This window comes from Hypoxylon fragiforme (assembly GCF_022984875.1).
Source record: "Hypoxylon fragiforme strain CBS 206.31 chromosome Unknown GGS25scaffold_5, whole genome shotgun sequence".
Classification (NCBI taxonomy): Eukaryota; Fungi; Ascomycota; class Sordariomycetes; order Xylariales; family Hypoxylaceae; genus Hypoxylon; species Hypoxylon fragiforme.
In genome coordinates this window covers 183,126-202,452 of record NW_026054760.1, presented here as the reverse complement: position 1 = coordinate 202,452, position 19,327 = coordinate 183,126, and the positions used below count along the sequence as shown (strand labels likewise).

General features: G+C 46.5%; 6 protein-coding genes across 6 annotated transcripts; all 6 read left to right on the top strand.

Annotated features, from left to right (window-relative positions):
* Nucleotides 1-937: 937 nt before the first annotated feature.
* On the top strand, nucleotides 938-1,891 carry GGS25DRAFT_521267 (uncharacterized protein; the record flags this gene model as incomplete). The annotated part of the gene is made up of 1 exon (XM_049264026.1): nucleotides 938-1,891. One exon carries the CDS (start codon nucleotides 938-940, stop codon nucleotides 1,889-1,891), a length of 954 nt encoding a protein of 317 aa, XP_049116245.1.
* A 901-nt stretch (nucleotides 1,892-2,792) lies between these two features.
* GGS25DRAFT_521266 (uncharacterized protein) lies at nucleotides 2,793-3,755 on the top strand (the record flags this gene model as incomplete). Its single annotated transcript, XM_049264025.1, has 1 exon — nucleotides 2,793-3,755. One exon carries the CDS (start codon nucleotides 2,793-2,795, stop codon nucleotides 3,753-3,755), a length of 963 nt encoding a protein of 320 aa, XP_049116244.1.
* A 640-nt stretch (nucleotides 3,756-4,395) lies between these two features.
* On the top strand, nucleotides 4,396-5,334 carry GGS25DRAFT_521265 (uncharacterized protein; the record flags this gene model as incomplete). The annotated part of the gene is made up of 1 exon (XM_049264024.1): nucleotides 4,396-5,334. One exon carries the CDS (start codon nucleotides 4,396-4,398, stop codon nucleotides 5,332-5,334), a length of 939 nt encoding a protein of 312 aa, XP_049116243.1.
* Nucleotides 5,335-6,168: 834 nt separating this feature from the next.
* GGS25DRAFT_521264 (uncharacterized protein) lies at nucleotides 6,169-7,122 on the top strand (the record flags this gene model as incomplete). The annotated part of the gene is made up of 1 exon (XM_049264023.1): nucleotides 6,169-7,122. The coding sequence occupies one exon, from the start codon at nucleotides 6,169-6,171 to the stop codon at nucleotides 7,120-7,122; it is 954 nt and encodes a 317-aa protein (XP_049116242.1).
* A 1,129-nt stretch (nucleotides 7,123-8,251) lies between these two features.
* GGS25DRAFT_521263 (uncharacterized protein) lies at nucleotides 8,252-9,238 on the top strand (the record flags this gene model as incomplete). The annotated part of the gene is made up of 1 exon (XM_049264022.1): nucleotides 8,252-9,238. The coding sequence occupies one exon, from the start codon at nucleotides 8,252-8,254 to the stop codon at nucleotides 9,236-9,238; it is 987 nt and encodes a 328-aa protein (XP_049116241.1).
* Nucleotides 9,239-9,917: 679 nt separating this feature from the next.
* Nucleotides 9,918-10,787, top strand: GGS25DRAFT_531312 (uncharacterized protein; the record flags this gene model as incomplete). The annotated part of the gene is made up of 2 exons (XM_049265481.1): nucleotides 9,918-10,379; nucleotides 10,554-10,787. 2 exons carry the CDS (start codon nucleotides 9,918-9,920, stop codon nucleotides 10,785-10,787), a joined length of 696 nt encoding a protein of 231 aa, XP_049116240.1.
* Between the last annotated feature and the right edge of the window lie 8,540 nt (nucleotides 10,788-19,327).

The window sequence follows — 19,327 nt, the reverse complement described above, 5'->3', positions numbered from 1 at the left end:
GGGGCATAGGATGGCGGGTAGACAAGCAGTGATTGGGGCACTGACAGTATGAATTATAGATAACTCTTTAGGGTAACATGAAGAGATCTCGATTATGAAAAATACGCATCAAGCTTCTTACGTGCCATATTTCTACTAATCCAGGCTTCACCACAGCCTCATTTTCTTATACCAGTCAACTTGATGATTTCTATAACACATATTTGCTTCATATACGTGAATATCATGATTTCATTACTTGTGTTGAAGTAAAGGCTTATACCGTAGTAAAGAGAAGGTGCTGAGAATTCGAAATCTGTACAGTCCGTCTACCTTCTGCGAGCACTTTCAGACGCGTCACGCGTCTAGGTTCATGTCAGTATACAATTTACTATTTTTTCTGCATTCGCGAACCTATAGGTACACCCCGCCAACACAAATTCTTCTCTTAGCCCACAGCAACAAATTTGGTTTCTGTGGTTTCTTCGGTTTCTACGGTGCATACGGTTTCTAACTAACTTGCCATTCAGTATCCTACCTCCTCCATTCATGCATGCTACTCCATAACCTATATATCTTCCATTCATCGCACAACCTTTCCAGGTACACCCCTCCACTAGTACATCTGCTCTCTGCCCACGGCCATAAATTTCATTCTACTTAACTGGCCATTCAGTACTTTAACATCACCATTCATACCGACTTACTATTCAGTCTACCTAAATACTTTACTCTCTTCATAATAGTACTTCCGTCTCGGCACTTCTATCTTGGTACTTCCATCACACTTCATCAATCTCACTACATCAATCTTGCTACATCAATCTCGCTACTTTATCCCACTCCATAACCCACACGACTCCAAAACTACACACAAAAATAAATTCAACAACCTACAGCTTCTGTACCCTTTACCCATTACTCTATTATAAACAATACAAAATTAAGCATCATCATCATGAAGCGATCAATGGCTGGCCACACCGAAGGTCCTTCAGCCAAGATGGCTCGGACGGCCCACCACCCTATGAATTATCCTCAGGTGAACGCTAATACGAGCCTGGCCTCCAACAATACCGGCGAGGTCGACGAACTTAAAGCTCGTAACGAAGAGTTGTTGAAGATAAACAAAGAGCTTCTCGACATGCTCAAAGTTAGCATGAAGAAGGCAAAGGATGACCTTGCGGCAGAACGGGTAGAGCTAAAGAGCAACCGAGAGTTCGGAGCGAAAATACAAGGAGAAATTTCAGCCATGAAAAGACCTCGACGACAGACAACGCTGCGGAAAGAGGTTGAAGAATCACAGACAGAGATTCATGGATTGCGAGAAGAGCTAGAAAACACTAAAGCTGAGAATACGCAGCTACGTGACGATATGGCCGGCCTCCAACGAGATAGAGATTTCTGGAAGTCTCTCTTTGAACAAAATCAAAAGATGGAAAGCGATATTCAGGGATTCAATATGCCCGATCAACACACTGGCCACCCAACCCCTCCGCCATTTATCACTGGAGCCGGCGGATTTAATCCTCCTCAAACGTGTGGAAACATGGAACTTATACAAACAGTCATGTACCAAGCACAGGCAGCGAATTCGGCAACCGTCAGCTCTTCACAGCAGATTTCACTTTCGCCCATTATGTACCAACAACCACAACAAGCTACTGTAGCAGCCGGCAGCTCATTGCAGCAAATATCAGCGGCGCCCGTCTATCGATCTCCAGACTCAACTGGCAATGGGGTAGCCCTCCCCCAGGCGAATCCATCCCCCGATAACCTACGGAACATGCCGGAACAATCTCTGGAGCTATCACCATGGGAGCCAAATTTCAATCTCAATGCCAACGATCTAAATATCGATATCGATGCCTTCCTCGCTGATGTTTTCAAGCAAGGAGCCCCGGGCAACTAAGACGGAGATAGTACCGCATAAGAAGCCAGCATTTAACCTAGAGCACTGGCAAGTTTGGTTGATGATGACTTATTTGGGACAACACGACAGGGAACACGACAGGGACTCAATTTCATACGCGAATCGGTATTATGCGCAGATTATAGGTTATGTTAGGCTTCACGACTGCCTAAGGTTGGTTGTGGGACTCTTTAGGTGTCTGGATCGGACAGCCTAGTACCATATAACAATAAACCTCGTTTTTGGTGTAAATACTTTTTAATATTTGCGTGACTGTTGCCATTTATGTCTACATCTTTCCCGAAAGGAGGTTTATAGTTTTGTGAAGATGCTCAGAGCTTGAATTGTGTATACTCCATCTTCCTTCGACGAACATTCGCAAACTCATCAAAAACACCTATAAATAAAATATCGTCCAAATTCGTCATTCCTCAAAAGTGTTACTGCAATCACTAAAAGCCTGCTCATGAACCTTGGCGAGGCATCACGATTACCTTCCTCGAGATACCGACAAATATCGCTTAAGGAACTGCAGTCTCTAGTCCAACGGGTTGGCTAGCAACCAAGAGACCGTCATGTGAGTATACCCTTTCTCGCTTTTTCCACACACGCTCACCTCCAGGAAATATTTCCCACCCCTCTCACACACAACTGATTTTTAATTTTTACTCCCTCAACCCCTCCATCCCTCTTTCGCACATTCAATCTCTGCCTACCCAACACAATACTTAAATTTCACTCTCTTCCCTCCCACGCGTATTTAATTCTACCACAATAAGTCCTCCCACTCACCTGAAGTTTAACGCGTCCCAACTAAAACATTAACACATACCTATCAGTCGACAACTTATCCACCCTACAACATAAGATAATAACAAGTACCGACATCATAAAGCGCACCATGTCTGGCCATATCAATAACCTCCAAGCAAAGATGACTCGTACTATTGGGTATCCTACCAGTCCTCTCGTCAGCACTCAAACCAATGCTCCGACCAACGCTCTAGTCAACGCCCCGGCCGGTGCTCCGGTCAACCCACCTGCCTCTCATTACACTTTAAATCAATCCCAGGACCTTCAAGCCCGGAACTTAGAGCTAGAACATGAAGTCCAGAAACTCCGTAGTCTTCTTACAGCAAACATGAAGGAAGTAAGAGACGAGATGGCTGTGGTACGGGATTGCCTAAAAGCCACCCGAGAACACAACGCCAAGCTCCAAGGAGAGATGGCGGCTCTAAATAAGCCTCGACGACGCACCAACCTACGTAGGGAAAACGAGGAATCGCGAGACAAGATTGTGGGTCTCGAGGAGAATCTCCGAAATATGAAGAATGAGAATGTACAACTTCGCGGGCTTCTCACGGATGCCCACAAAGACCGAGATGGGTGGAAACTACGCTTCGAGGAAGCACAGCACGAGAACGAGAACATCCAGAACAGCCAAGCTTTGAACCAGACCAACTTTCACCCGACACCTCCCCAAAACAACGTGGGTGCTTTCGAACCAATCCAGACACTTCCATTCATGAACGTCAACTTCATGCCTCAAGTTCCTGTACACCCAACAGCACCTGCTATGGCACCCGGTGTTGGATTTCAGTATGGCTCCGCCGCTCCAATTTACAACTCACCTGAATCAATAAACGAGCAACAGCGTCGTGCGTCTACAGAGTCTATAGAGCAACAGTTTCTTGCGCCCATCGAGCCAGCCTCTGGTAGTCTCCAAGGCCTGATTGATCCATCCAATATGCATCTTCAGCCACCATCGGAGATAGAGCTACCAGACCTTGGCATAGACTTTAACTGGGAAGTCGGTTCCCTGCATGGCGACAATCTATTTGGAGAAGATCCCGCGGCAAACTAGAGTAACGGAGGAAAATGTAGTTGGGGGATCAGGAGTTTGGAGGCAGAGCCTTATACCCGTAGGACACCTTGGGCTCACTTATCAATTCGATTGTCTTCTTATATATATTCGTGTTATTTACGTGACTGTTATCTCTAATTACCCGTGTTGAAGTAGAGGCTTACGATATTGTGTGGAGAAAACGTTGAGAGTTCGAATTGTGTAGAGCCTCAAAGTCCTGACACTGATCGAAGGGAAAACCGCCATTGCGGGCCATGTCGCGAGTCTGACGCGTTGATAAACAAGGCCGGAAGGAATTTCATGTAAGTACACCCTTTTCTTCCTTTCCTGCACCCCGCCAAACCTCAGGCACACTTCATAGCATCCGAAAAAAAAAATGCTCTCAAACCCCCGCCACACAGCACTCTACCACACAACCCTCGACTATATAATCCTCCCACACACATTTATTTCTACTGAACTTGCCATTCAATTTTCTGTCTTCACCCTCCACCACCATCCTTCTCTACTTTTACTTCAATACATTCTCCTGATCCCTAATAATCACAACACGTCTTAAACCAAAGACTGATTCATACCTCTCTACAATCCACCAACATATCTCTCAACTTCACTCAGTGATATCCACAACATCGTCACCATGAAGCGCGCGATGTCTGATTCATCCAATGGCACTCCGGCCAAGATGGCCCGGACTGCCAACCATCCCATTCCCCAGAATACATCCACCGAGTTACAGAACCTTCAAGCTCGCATTGCCGAGCTGGAGAAGAAAAATGCCGAACTTCGCGACTCTATCCGAGCCGGCATGGCCCAGGCAAGAGAGGAGTTCGCCCAAGCACGAGCCGACCTGAAGAGCTCTCGCGACCATGACGCGAAGCTCCAGGCTGAAAAGGCCGCATTGGACAGACCCCGTCGACGAACTGCACTCCGCCAGCAAGCAGAGGAGTGCCAGGAGAAGGTCGAGACGTTGGAGGGTGAACTTCAAGACATCAACAACGAAAATGAACAACTGCGCGGAATTATAACGAACTCGGAGCAGGAACGAGATCTTTGGAGATCTCACTTCGAAGATACACAGAAGGCAGTGAACAGCAGCCAGACTGTACAACAAAACACCGGTCACCACACTCCTCTCCTAAGCGATGCGGGCAACTACTTTCAGACACAGTTTCTGAACGGTGTGGGTCCACTACCTTCCCCCGGGCTCGAACAGCAAGAGCCCAGCGCCGAAGCCGGTAGTGGGCCACGAACGATTCCAACGGCACCGACCTACCAGCCCCCAAATGGAAACTCGAAAGTCACGTCCACGGGCGCCGATTTCGTTAATAATAATCCGCAAGATCCCCACAACACACAGCCGGGGGATGCTTCATGGGAGCCAAATTGGGACTCAGGTTTAAACCTTGAGGAAGACCCGAACAACACTGGCGTGGACTTCAATCCTAACGTAGATCCGAGCAGTAATGGCTTGGATTTCAGCCTTCACGTAGACCCGAATGACCCCGAGTTCGATACGAACATTGACATCGAGGCTTTCCTAAACGAGGTCGCAGTACAAGACCCACCGGCGAACTAAGGGGAAAGGGGACGTTGGACGGAATTCAAGGTTCTGACGAACTTTGTTGGGGATAACTACTTGGGTCATTAGGAGAACGAAAACGGCATGTTGGGTGAAGGGAAATCGGAATTTTTAAGTTCTATTATAAGGTTATTCATCGCTTTATATATGTTAGAACTTGCAAAGACCACATCACTTCCATGGCTATAGCCTTGTCACCACAGTCCTCTTGCCTCGTCAAGTATAGCTCTTTCCTCTTCTCTTTGATATAAGCAAGCAGTAGCGATAGCCACTGCAAACCTTATGTCAAAGCATGTATATATTTCATTCTTCCATTCCTCAATTGAACAGTTTCCCTCCAATCCTCATCTCGTTTTCTGACAATTGAAGTCCAACAATATAGCCCTTATTTTGCGGATGGTTCCTGGCCCCTATTTTCGCCTACATAGGAATGCACATTATTTAAGGGTCAATTTGTTTTTGTTGAATTCTTTTTTACGCATATTCTCTTTCTATACGCGACTGTTATGATGAATCGATTACCAGTGCTGAGGTAGGGTTCTATATCTGAGAAATTGTCAAGATTTCGAAGTATACAGAGTCCGTCATCCTCGAAATGCACAATTTCAACTTTTTTTCCATACCCAAGAAAACTAAAACTAAGGCATATATTAAATTCGCCCATCAATTATTTAACTTTCTACTTCTTTCCATCAGATTTGTCTTTAAACATTCAATCATAAATTCTTTCCTCAAATTTGCAACGCGCCCTAAACCAAACATAAACGTGTCCCTAACACCAACACCTCCTCTAACTTATCATAACTAAACATCCACCACAATATCGCCAAAATGAAGCGAAGCATGGCTAGTACCTCCAATGCCCCTCCGGCTAAGATCGTGCGGACCGGCGATCATTCCATCAACCCTGCCATGATTAATCCTGCTCTTTCGTCTAACAATACTCTCTCCCAACTCCAGCAATTGCAACTCCGTAACGAGAAATTGCTAAAGGATAACGAAGAGCTCCGCCGTATTCTTAAAGTGTCAATGCAAGTAGGAAGAGCTGAAATTGAGGGCCTGAAGGGGGGCCTGGCGAGGGCCCAAGCCGACAACGCGAAGCTTCGTAAAGCTGTCGTGGGAGCCCAACGGAGCAGTGATTATTGGAAGATGCTGTTCGAAGTGATTGAGAAGGAGAATAACGTAGCCCAGAGCATCCAGATTCCCGAGCAGCGACCTACTCTCCCAAAAACATATATCGGTGTCGCCGACAAAGCTCAGGCACAGCAGGCTAACAGTGTCGTCAATCAAGCTCAACAACGACATTTCGGCGGTGTCTTCGATCAAGCTCTTCATTTACAGCAGATCAACCAGATGCCTGGTGCCCAGCAACATACTTCTCAGCAAAGAAATATGGGTGTCTTAAATCAAGCTCAGTCAGAACAGGTCAACGGCGTCATCGATCCAGTTCAATCACGGCAGTTCAACAGGGTTGACCTTTTACAACCTATCATGAACCAACCAGATGAATCCCAAGTCGGCACCGAAAGTACACCCCAGCAGATACCAGATGCTCTCCCTGCCAAGTCGCCACAGCTGGCAAGCGAGACGCCAACACTCACAGTCGCGGAGTCGGATCCTGTCAACAACAACTATTCACTGGAACAGTATCTTGAGAATTTGCCTTCCGAGCCTGATTTTGATTTTAATTTTAACAACGGTCACAACAACACCGACATCGACAACGACAATGACAATGACTCCTTATTTAATGGAATTTACGAGGAAGATACCACGGCGAATTAAATCTATGGGGGGGGGAGTTGGCGAAGAGCTAGTAATTGGCACATCGAGGAATGGGGTTGGAGATACCGTTTTGGCTCTATATACTGATCAATATGATTTGCTTTTAGACATATTTGTCTCCTTTACGTGAAAATCATATTATATATGCTGAAATGAGTGTCTAGGGACTGCTCTTAGGTACAGTACATGGAGCCACGGCGAGAAAATGTATATAATCTAGGCATGCCCTCATACCTCATAAAGCTCTAGCGAAGTCAATTGAGTACACATCTAAACTTACATACCGTATATTTTAGCAATATAATGAATATCCATGCCAAATTAGAGGCTAAAGTAAAGGTTTAAAGTTCGATTTGTTTACCTAGGTAACCCTAGGTAACGTAGAGTCCGTCTTGCTTCTACGAATATTTCCAATCCCCTCTAAGTTTGAGACCATAACCGCAGCAATGCATACTTGTCTTTTGTCAATTAACCTTCCTAAAGAGAACCAGGATAACGAGATCCCTAAATCTTCGAGAATTAGCGCTCGGATAACGAAGCTCGAAGTCCTAGCACTAATCGAAGGACAATCCGCATATATACACGTCTATTACGTTCATAAAAGACCACTGTCGCGAGTCTGACGCGAGTTTGTTTGACGCGAGATTGAGCAAAGGCCATCTTCTGAGTATGCCCTTTCCTATCTTTTCTATATGACTTACCAAAGGTTTGCTGGTCTTATAACACACAGTTTATTTCCGCTTAGGCCAAATCTGAATTCATTATTTATTATTTTCCCTCCTCTACTTCACTCTTGACAGCTTTCATTCCAAGAACGGTTTCTACTCTTTACACCGTCCACTGTAATACTATCTTCCACTCTATCAGAACATACCGCTGGTCAGAAGGTGATTTATTTATCTTTCATTTGATGTCGCTCGTTTATATCATCAGTATATCTGATACACTCTTACCCATTCTACTTCAATATCTACTACAATAATCTCACCTACTCATCTACTCATTTACTCATTTACTCATAGCACCTTCTACTTTCTATAATCCAAAAAGCAGCTAAATAAATCGTTAACCAATCCTAACAATCCGCACTTATATTTCTTAGCAAAACAACAAACACAACGCCGCAAATATGAAGCGCACTACGAGTGGTCAGCTCGACGGCCGTCCTGCTAAGATGGCCCGACCCGTCTTCTCTCCGGTTAACCCTCCCCCAAAGCCGGCCCATACGAACTCTTCTCTCTATCAAAACGCTCTGGTCGAGATACAAAGACTCCAGGCTCGAGTCTCAGAACTAGAGAGTATCAACAAGGGGCTTGTCGATATGCTTAATACATCAATAAAGAACGAGAAAAATGAGCATGCCGCGATAAGGGATGATCTAAAGGCCGCCGATAACCACAATGCGATACTCCAGGGCGAGATGTCATCAATCAACAGGCCTTTACAAAGACGTACGATGCTACGTCAAGAGGCTGAGGGGTCACAGGGAAAAGCACATATCTCAGAGCAGGAACTGCAGAACGACAAAGCTGATAGCTTACAGCTTCGTGCGACTGCGGAGTCCACGCGTGCCAGAGAGCACTGGAACTCGGCCTTTCGGAGGATTAAAAAGGGAAAGTTCAAGGCCCTGGTGAACCTGTGCCCGGAACAGCCCAATATTTATCCGACTCCGGCCCAGAGTTATACGGACATTCATGATCACATTTATGATCCATACCTTCCGCTGCTTGATGACATCGAATATGAGCCCTCTTTTCCTTGCCAGCAAAATAAGGTGGGGGAAAGTAGTAAATCACAGCAGTTCCAAATTGCGCCCATCTATACATCATGGGAGTCAACAGGAGATATGCCACTAGTCGCTGCCGGGGAGGTGTCCCTCGATAACCTCGACGACTTTGAATTCAATTACCCCTTTGATCTCGATGGACTCAATAACTTCGGTTCCTTCAACAACTTCGATAACGTGCCGAATGAATATTTCGATCTGGCGCCATTGGAGCCGGGCTTCGAAGCCGACCTCAACTTCGACCTCAATTCCCTACTTGGAGAGAATTCCACGCAAAACCCTCCGGCCAATCAAGAAGCAGAGTATGGCAAACAGACAGCTAGTATATAAGTTGGGTCATTGGCGAAAGCAAGTTCGGAATAAATCCATAGCATCACCTCAGAGAGATTGGTTTGAGTGGAAAATGAGCATCTAAAGAGAGTAGGCGCATAGTTTGGGTCATTGTTGGTTTTACGATAGCATTGGTGCTGCATACTCGTTAATTGGATGTTTCTCTACACACATTCGTTTAATTTACGTGGCTGTTATGATCTGACTACCTGTGCTGAAGCATAGATTTATATATTCGTGAAGATCTTGAGTACCTAGGTACGTACAGCTGCCAGTCCAAAGGGTTGCTCGGCAATGTCGAAGAGAAGCTCATATCAGTATACCCTTTTCTATATTTCTGGATTCGCAAACCTCTAGATATCCCTCAGACACAAAACATTTCCTGGTCCCGCACCCAGACTTTTCATATGAGCTGTTTTATTTCTGCATGCCTTAGGTACCAAGGCGACCAAATACCTGCTTAATTCCCTACCTTCATTCTTCGCATCTTTTTAAACATTCATCATACTTCATCTTCCCAATCTCCATCCTTAAAACACATTTTAATCCGAAACATAAATCCATATTTAATAATCAATTGCTTCCTATCTTCCACACTTTGAACCAAACACTCAACCTACAATAAATAACCAAAATTTCCTCTTCAACACCTGAAAATCTCATAAAAATCACCGCCACCATGAAGCGCAGCATGGCTGGTTGCTCGGAGGGCCCCGCATCCAAGAAGGCCCGAACCGCAGAGTCTCCAATGAACCCCCCCACAAACAACACGGTCGCCAATGCTACCACCCACAACGATGATGCTTCCGCTCAACTCCAGAAGCTTCGAGCTCGTGTCGCGGAACTAGAAGATATAAACCGAGAGTTTACTGGCATGCTCCCCGAGTATCTGAAAGAGACGGAGCAGCAATTGGCATCCGTCAAGGAAGCCATAAACGAGACTCGCGATAACAACGCGAAGCTTCAAGGAGAGATAGCGGCAATCAAGAAGCCGCGGCGGCAGACGAACCTGCGAAAAGATATTCAACAAGCTCAGGAAAGAGCCGAGGGCCTGGAGGGTGAGATACAAGCCGCCAAAAATGAGAACACGGAGCTTCAGGCGGCTGCGGCGAATGCGGAGCGGGAAAAGGATTATTGGAAGGTGCGGTTCGAGGAGATACAGAGGGAAAGCGACCTACTGGAGATGGGCCAAGCTCCGCAACAACGCACTCCTCGTCCCAGTCCTCCCCAGCAGCTTCTGGAAGATCACAATCAATTTGAACCGGAGCAGCAGAATTAGAACGGCTTCCAGTAATCCTTTATATCCCCACCACAGGAACCTCAAGCCAGACCAAGCAGCGCCTCGCAGCAGGTCCCAGTTGCACCGGCATACCGATCACCAGAGTCGGAAGATCACGAGCTTGCAACCGAAACCGTGGAGGCGCCCGCAGAGAACGTTCTGGAATCATCCGGCTTGAATGGGGAACAGGATTTAAGCCAGTTTTTCGACTTCGATGCTGCCTCCGGAGTGCCGAATGAAGAGATACCCGAATTCAACCCAGCCAACTAGAAGGTCAGAGGATAACGGAAAGTTCGCGGATACTTAGGTTACTGGTGAATTGCATTAGATATAACTCCTTGGATCATCAATACAATTTGAAAGGTGTTAGGTCGGTCAATGGGCGCGTGTAACTTCAGGCTGCGTGAAGTCACTGAAGTGTGCGATGGCTTCGCGTTGGGGGCTCTTCTTAAATAGTGGATAAAATGGTGGATTACCGATTAAAACTAAAACTCATTGCCTATAAACACTTAATCAGTTTATTTGAATGTTATCATCTATATTCGTTCGTGTCTTGCAAGTAAAGAAGATGTTGAGAATTTTGAGTAGTGGCGTTTGTTTACCCCTATTTTCAATCCTGGCAGCTGTCGCATATCCACCCGCCGGCTGCTCGACAGGTGCATCCAACGACATGTCATTGTTTACTATCGTCTATTGGAGTATTATCCTCCATTACAATCCACGAAAATTCCCTCTTACATATTCCATGAAACTTACTCATAGTATGAGAGGACACTTAAGATCGTGTATAGAGTCTACTATAGACACTTGGTATTTGTGTATCAATGAGAACGAGGGCTTCAACGCCATGTGTCTTTTGCCAGGATGGACTTATACACCAAGTCCTCTGAATGTCCACAGTAATTGTCGCCTCACTGCAATTATATACTAAGTTTCGTGTCCAAGCTTTGAGTATTAATAGAGACTTTCTCGCGTCTGGTCCGAATGGATATTCCCAATCAACATAACACCTAGTTACATAATCTCAGGTAACTAAGGATATGACCACGATCTGTCAGTACTAGTGCTATGGATTCCGTCTATTTGCCTAGGTAACTAAGTTTCAACTGAAAATTTCAACTACCCATTCAACCAATCCCACGGCGTAGCGTACCATTGCAAGTTTCGGGAACCTCGATTGATACAGTCTGCCTACTGTACAACACTGCTAGCCTCACACAGGGCACATAATGGCTTTTCACGATGTCAACGAATGGTCAACAGGGTCTTCTGATCGATCACTAGTAGCTAACAAGGTTTTCGACCTGCATGAATCTGAATGGGACAAGTCCCTAGTGCATAGTACCTTGTGGGTTGTGAGACTGTACTCATGCACACCTAACCACACAGTCCAGGACAGCTTCCTGTTTTCGTAGACTATAAATATCAACCACCTTTTCTCAATACTTACCTAGATTTCTCCTTCTTTCCTCAGTCTACTGAGCCATTCGCATTCGGAATAAAAATCTTCATATTTCACAAGTGTCTCATCACCAAAGTCAATACTCAATTGGCCTTAGTTACCAACACTACAACTACGACTACAGTTACAGCTACCTACTATCAAGGTAGACTCATCACGCCTTCTTTAACTTTACTTCCTCCATTTCACCTTCCCTCTATTTACTCTGTCAAACCTTGACACGAGATCTCTTTCCCGATACACCTTCCCACATTCTATTTACCCCTCACTTCTAACACCTAACAAAATGAAGCGCGCTTTCTCCGGAAGCTTCCCCCAGCCCGCCAAAATGGCGAAGGCCGCAAATCAATCACAGCCTTCCACCTCAGCTCCTCCTTCAGCTCCTCCTTCAGCTCCTCCTTCAGCTCCTCCTTCAGCTCCTCCTTCAGCTCCCCCTCCCACGGACATGGAGCGGGAGCTCCGCCAGACTCAGGCTCGCAATCAAGAGCTTGAGAAGATGGTGGTTGAACTTCGTGACATGGTAAAGAGTGGCATAGAGAAGAACAGAGAGGAGCAGGCGCTCTGCAGACATGCCCTCCAACAGGCCAAAGAGCACGTCGCCAAAATGCAAGGCGAGGTCTCGCGCTTCGGCAAGGAGCGACGGAAGACAACTCTCCGGAAGCAGTTTGAGGACTCTCAGGAACGGGTCGGATCCTTGGAATTGGAGCTCCAGGGATCCAAGCAAGAGGTCCTCCAACTGAGACAGATGCTGATGAATTCTCAGCAGCATTGCGAGGCGTGGAAGATGCTGGCTGAGAATAAGATGGCCTCAGCTGGTATGGCCGAGCAGCATACCGAGTCTGCTGCGCGGTACTGCGCTTCTAAGCCAGCAGCTTCGAGTACATGGGCAACTGTTAACAGCCAGCCACAGACCCATTTAACATCGATGCCTCAGCCAACCTATGAGATGATGAGTCATATAACCGAACAAGGAGGCAACAAGCTCCCAACACCTCCTGCTCCGAATTCATCCACTCAGGAAACGACATGGTTTGGGAACGCGTGCCCACCCCAACTTCCCGCCTCATCGAACGACGAGCAATTCCAGTCATTTCCATTAATTTGGAACTTCGATCAGTCTCTCGGCCAGCAGCCGCACTCGAGCGGGTATTGATACAATATGCACACCTCGTTCAGCCCATAAAGCAGTAGCTCCAGGGTTGGATGAGGAAGCTGGCCAATAAGACTGGGTCGCAAGAGAGCTATATACTTGAGAACCGTCCAGGACAGCACATATCTACGACGCTAGGCGAAGATAAGCCCAGAGCCAGGAACCGTACCCGGGACTCTTATACATTCTCATTCTCCCTTCGATGAATAAAGACGTAGCTAAATGAACAGCACAACCCACTACGCCACCTCCTATCCAATCTCTAGTGACCACTTGTATAGACCTTATCTATCCAACACGGAGGTATCTCTCCGGGTGCAGGTCCAATCGTGTGAACACCCCGTCGTGGTGCTGACGGACCACAAGTCCACCCGTGGCGTGGTAAACCAGAGCACCTTACGCTCAGTCGATTTAGCTAAACTAAACACCCGACTCATGCTAGCGTCTACATACTTATCACAGTTTTCTTTGGACATCCGATACATCCCCGGCCGACTGAATTTAGTTCCGGACGCACTGTCCCGTCTACCGACGCTTCCCAGCCCCGACGATGAGAAGGAGGCGGCTAAGCAGACGGAGAACGTGCTGGACGACATTATTGATGATTTTGGTTATACTTCCCACCACCATACACCACCTATGCCCGATCCAGGACGCCCTACACCCGCCGATGCCGGACAATACGGATATAGCTTCGATATAGAGGACGGCGACAGTGCCGAACATTCCTCACCCCTACCACCGGATTTCGGATACACAGCTGAGACCTACGCGCGTATGGATGATGCCGAAAAAGAAGCCATCGTCGCCGAATACAGCAAAGATTCCCGTCTTGCCAAGATCATCGGGGAACTAAAGTCTCGAAAGCAGACGAACCGCTCAGCGGTCTAGAAGACCCGGTGTATCTACGCATTTACATTTTCTTATCAACTAGCGCCTATAGGTAACCCATATCTTACTCATTGAGTAAACCGACTTTCCATCTCCGACACCAGCACAAGCTCTTGTCTAAGACAACGAGACAGTCCTGGGCAAATCGAGGGAAACTCAGAGCAGACTGAAGGTTGCGTTTAAACCCTACAATATTTGGTCTTCCCGAATTCTCAGAGATATTCAATGAGTCGATCTAGTGTCTTATGGATATCCATCATCCAAAGAGATACGCACCTAACTGGAAAATACGAGGCGACTCTATTATACTCTATATATGATAGAATCTTGCGGATAAATGCACATGGCATTACATAAGAACTGTGTGTGCTAAGAACGCCATACAGGTCGACGACTGGCAAGACAAGTTTAGACCGGGATCAGCATATCCTCTCGGCACAGAGGATCGTAAATTCCTCGACACGACATTCGACGCCATGCAAAGCAAAGGAAAGTTGGAATGGATGAAGCAGCCAACCCTGTTCTTACCATTTAGAAAGAGGCCAAGCCAGAACCAATTGCACAAGTTGTCCGAAGGCCGATCTTCAGATCAGAAGTGTGTAACACTGACAAACGATGCAAGCCATGCCGGCAAGATGGCTTTGACAACAGGGAAAATGATAGCATTCAAATGATTGCAGGGTGGTGATTCCCAAGGCTATCGTGACGATATCTTGCTAGAGGCAAGATATTGTGCAAACAATGTGGAGGAAGACGTCGATCTTACTTCGGCGGGGTTGCGGGGTAGACCACGCAATTGGTATCGAAAATTGGCATCGTGCAAACGCACCGACTGGAAATCGTTGCAAGAGCTCTTCAAGAATTGTTTCTCATCGCAAGTCTCGTCCGATGGCTCCCACTTGACGACAAAAGTTGAGTCTCTTGAATGAATGCCACAGAAAACGTTGTCGCACTTCAACCACTGGGCAACCGAGCTATCGGAGTAGGTTGCAAAACATAGTATATAGAACAATTAGACGAAATCGATTCTTCTATCACCGTTCATGGATCCAATGATCACCACCGCATAGTGTTACCTTTTCTACCTTCAAGCAGATCCCTATTGTTATCCTGGGCATAGATTTCCTCAAACCATAGCAACTTGACATCCTTATATCACAACATTGCGCAAGTAGCCAATGTGGCTTTACAGTTCCGAAGCACACTATCCAGCAATGCCATCCCCTGGGACGATACAGACAGCGTAAATATGATGAATGAGTCACTGACGTCGGCGCTAGTTTGTAGTGATTGGTTTGGGCCCAACATCACAAGCAACACCCGTTGACTCTGGAGGAATTGAGATTGAATTCCGCGCTGGAGCATGAAAAGGGTGAATACGAGGAAGATGAAGAGGCCGTCGAGTGGAAACTGCTCGGCCAGATACCAAAGACCAACACACGTAGGTATCTCAATACCTAATCGACCTCCGTCACCGACGCGGTAGACCTGCGAGATTATATCCTCCAAAAGCAATTACGGTCTTTCGGGACCCGAAGATACACGCAGTTTGTCACGACCGCCAAAAAAGGATTCGGACTGAGTAAGCTGGAGACTTCCAGTGGATCGCGGTGTGTCTCCGAACTTGGAAGTCAACCCGGAGGACGTTTCTAGAGGGTTATTGATCGAAGACACCTGTTTTTAACAGCAAAGAGGCTGGCATCAAAGACATCCCATTAAGTCTTCGGGGACTTGGGTGAGGATAGATTTGGGGTTGTCTGCGTGGCACTAACATGCCTCTGCTGGGAGGTTTGCACACACATTTGTCTTATCCAAGGATTGGTTCTACCTACGTCCAAATTCGATTTGAAACATGGATGCTGGTTCATTCTGGTCCATCCCGACACACGTCATAACCTTGCCTTTGAAGTCCCTGGGATTCCTCAGTTACAACTAACTCGAATGCCCCAAGGAACGCAATCAGCTGCTCAATCAGTGTCGGAGATGATGCAAGTTATGCTTGACACACTTTCCAGGATAAACAATCCATTTAATCGTCAAGAATCGACAGCCTCTACCATAGAGTCTCGCGAGAAAGAAAGTTGATGATAATCTTCGATCATGTGGGAGGTTTGATAGGACGGAATCGGCCTCACGTTAGCTGGCATAACTCCATTGGGAGTTTAGACGAGTGGGCTATGGAGAGTCTAAAATGCCACCATCTGAGTTGATTTGCGCCATTGACAGGTAGGCATGAATCAAAAATAAGTATTAAGAAATATGGATTAGACCTCTCAATGCAAACAAAGGCCGGATGGTGGTGAATTAAAAGGGGTGAAATATAAGATTGCTATACAATTGTCGAATGCATTATATGTGATGCTTCATGAATAGGTTGATAGATTATGATTACAATTTGACATTATAATAGTTGTCATACTCTAGTAATGGAATGTTTATATCAGCCCCTTTTTAGCCCCTATCTTATCAACCCCTATTTCATTTAGCCCCTATTTTACTAACCCCTATTCGTGTCCCCACAATAAATTGCCAGCTGGCTGACAAATGAAATGGTGTTCGTATTAATAATCACCACTTGTGCATCTTGACAATTGGCAGTGTGAAGTGTCGATATTGAATGGCTAATGAAGAATCTTTTTTCTTCAATAGTCATCGCCGCATCAATAGTATATCCAGGTAGGTATGTAATTATAATTCCAACTGCCGATGTTGCTCGTAAATTGCCCACCAAGTCGCCCAATACTACGGAAAGGAGAGCATCCACCCTTCCCTGGGTAAGTAGTAGTTGGCGTTAGATATGTGTGTTGCCAGATATTGTAGCACGGTCATATGAAACCGAAACACTTAGTAGAAATGAACGTATCCAGCAACACACACATGCTTTGTCACGGCAACATGAGCGCGAACGGGTCTCGGCGGGATATACAACTTCAAGTTATCGCCCTCTATAGCAGGCACACCTAGCACACCAGCAACATCAGTCTCTCTATCGGCTCCTTTAAATGCATGGTTTGCTGATTCGCGCATTTTCTCTGCCAGCGTGTTGTTTTCGTCTATCCCAAGCCTCGGACTCAAGAACAACGGCGATGCGCGTTCAGGTGTAATTATGTCCCAGATACACGTCCATCGCTAAGGGCCGACTGCTAAGCCTGATGACCTCGGGCATCGTGTTATCTATTGGGGCCTCAGAAGGATACGGAAAACTTGCAGCCCGTTCCCCCGAAGACAGAGGCATCGGAATACGGCTCAGATCGACGCTAGTTTTGGTGGTTTCCTTGTTCACCAGGACCCTGGACCCGTATAAAGCAAGGCTTGACTATGTTCTACATCTATGGTCTTGGATATCTTGAACTGGTAATCCCCGGTGCACGTATTTGATGCTGATATCATGGAGAGGCTAAGAGTTGCTTCAGGGTTCGGACCAACTACACGCTATTACACCGGTGTACACCAAGTGTATTACATCCAACCCAATCCAACTACACCAGACCCACTTTCTAAATCCACCCAATTACACTTTTATGTCCCGTGTAGTTGGATTGGGTGTAATAACGTGTATTTATAGTGGATACCAGCCACCCAAGCCACAGGGCACAGCCACTGTTAGTGTTTACTAGTATTTTTGGTGTAAACACTAACAGTAAGGCTGAAATATTAAAAGAAGGCTGGGATGGCCCGAGACCTAAGGAAATATCGTGAGATTTGCCCTCAAATTTCTGAAAAGTCCCACTTACTGATTGTATTCAACGCGTTTAATGTTTAATATTCAACGCGTCTGATATTCAACGCGTTTGATATTCAACGCCCGTTCCTTTTTGATTAAATTAGCCAATCACAAAAATCAAACACTCAAGCCCTTTCAGGTCTTTCTAATCAGTAAACCTCCCTTCTTGTCATATATAAGCCTAAGCATCTGCCCATTAAACAATCATTTTCAATCATCATCAATGATATCTTCATTTACAATGATATCTTCATTTATGGCGACAGTGGCGCTCGCGATACCTTCAACAGGTTGGCAATTACGTCATAGCCAAAACACCAAACTTTATCACGAGATGATACTTTAGGTAGGTAAAATAGCCTCATTTTGCGAGCGCTTTTGCCCCGCTTTTAATGTACACCAGCAATTTTCGTAAGTGTAATACACCAGAGGGGGTCGTGTATACACTACACCGGAGGTGGTCGTGTATTATAACCAACCCAACTACACCAGAGGGGGTCGGAGATGTAGTTGGGTTGGTCCGAACCCTGAGTTGCTTGAAGCAGCGCGTTACTAGAGACCTTACGTGTGTCTACGTTCACGACACTGCGATAGTTTCTTCGCGAATGCAGAGCAGATACCAAATCACATGTCCGGCAAAGCCATAGATAGCTTATCTCATGTTATGGTAGCCCTTGCGCGAACGCAACAGCCTGTCAAACAACCTGTCTTTTATGACAAGAGGCGGTCTCACCTCCGCACGACCTCTCGCCTACATTCTTCGCTGGCACTCTAGACAAGTTCCTGAACGCGCGGTCCTTTCCTCGGCATCATAGCATGCCTTCTGCCCTTCGGAAACCTGGAAAACGATTATGAGGCGGAGTTTACAAGACGTAGAACACTATCATTGTTGTGCAAAGATCTCTAGCGTCTCCCCGCAGGCTATGAAGGCTAGATATACATGCAGTAACCGTCTTTGGTCTATCTAGCCCCCGGTACAGGGGATATTGTTGATACGAATGGCCCACACCGAAATAACTATACCTAGCCTGCCCAATCCTATTTCTTCTTTCCCCTTTCCTTTCCCTTGCCTACCCTCTCCTTATCACGTAGGTATCGTGATATTCTTCTTCCGCTCCTTACGCAGAGGTTCTTCCACATCTTCCCCCCTCGCATCCCATCTCACCCCAGGACGAGCTGTAGCACATGGCTGGTGTCCTCGCGGGCGGAGAAAGGGTGTGAAGTGATCTGAGAAGACAACGAGAACGCCATTCTACTGGCGTTGCCGTTTCTTGGTCGTGAAGGTCGCTCCCAGTCGGGCACGGAACACCCTGTAAGCCGAGGCCTACACAGCCTGCCGGGTACAGGGTAAGACACTTCGAGGGTTATGAAAGCGTGTAGGTACGGTACGATCTCAAGAGCTACAGTATCAGTGGCCTGGCCGCGGCTGAGTTCTGGTCGCGTATAACATGAGCTAGGAGAATCAGGAGACGAGGACTAACTACTGCTCTGCGGGGCTGAGAGTGAGCTTCCAGATGGCGTCCTTAGGTAAGGTGTCTGCCAGGAGTTATAAGAAGAGTTAGCCTCAGCTCAGCAGCTAGATA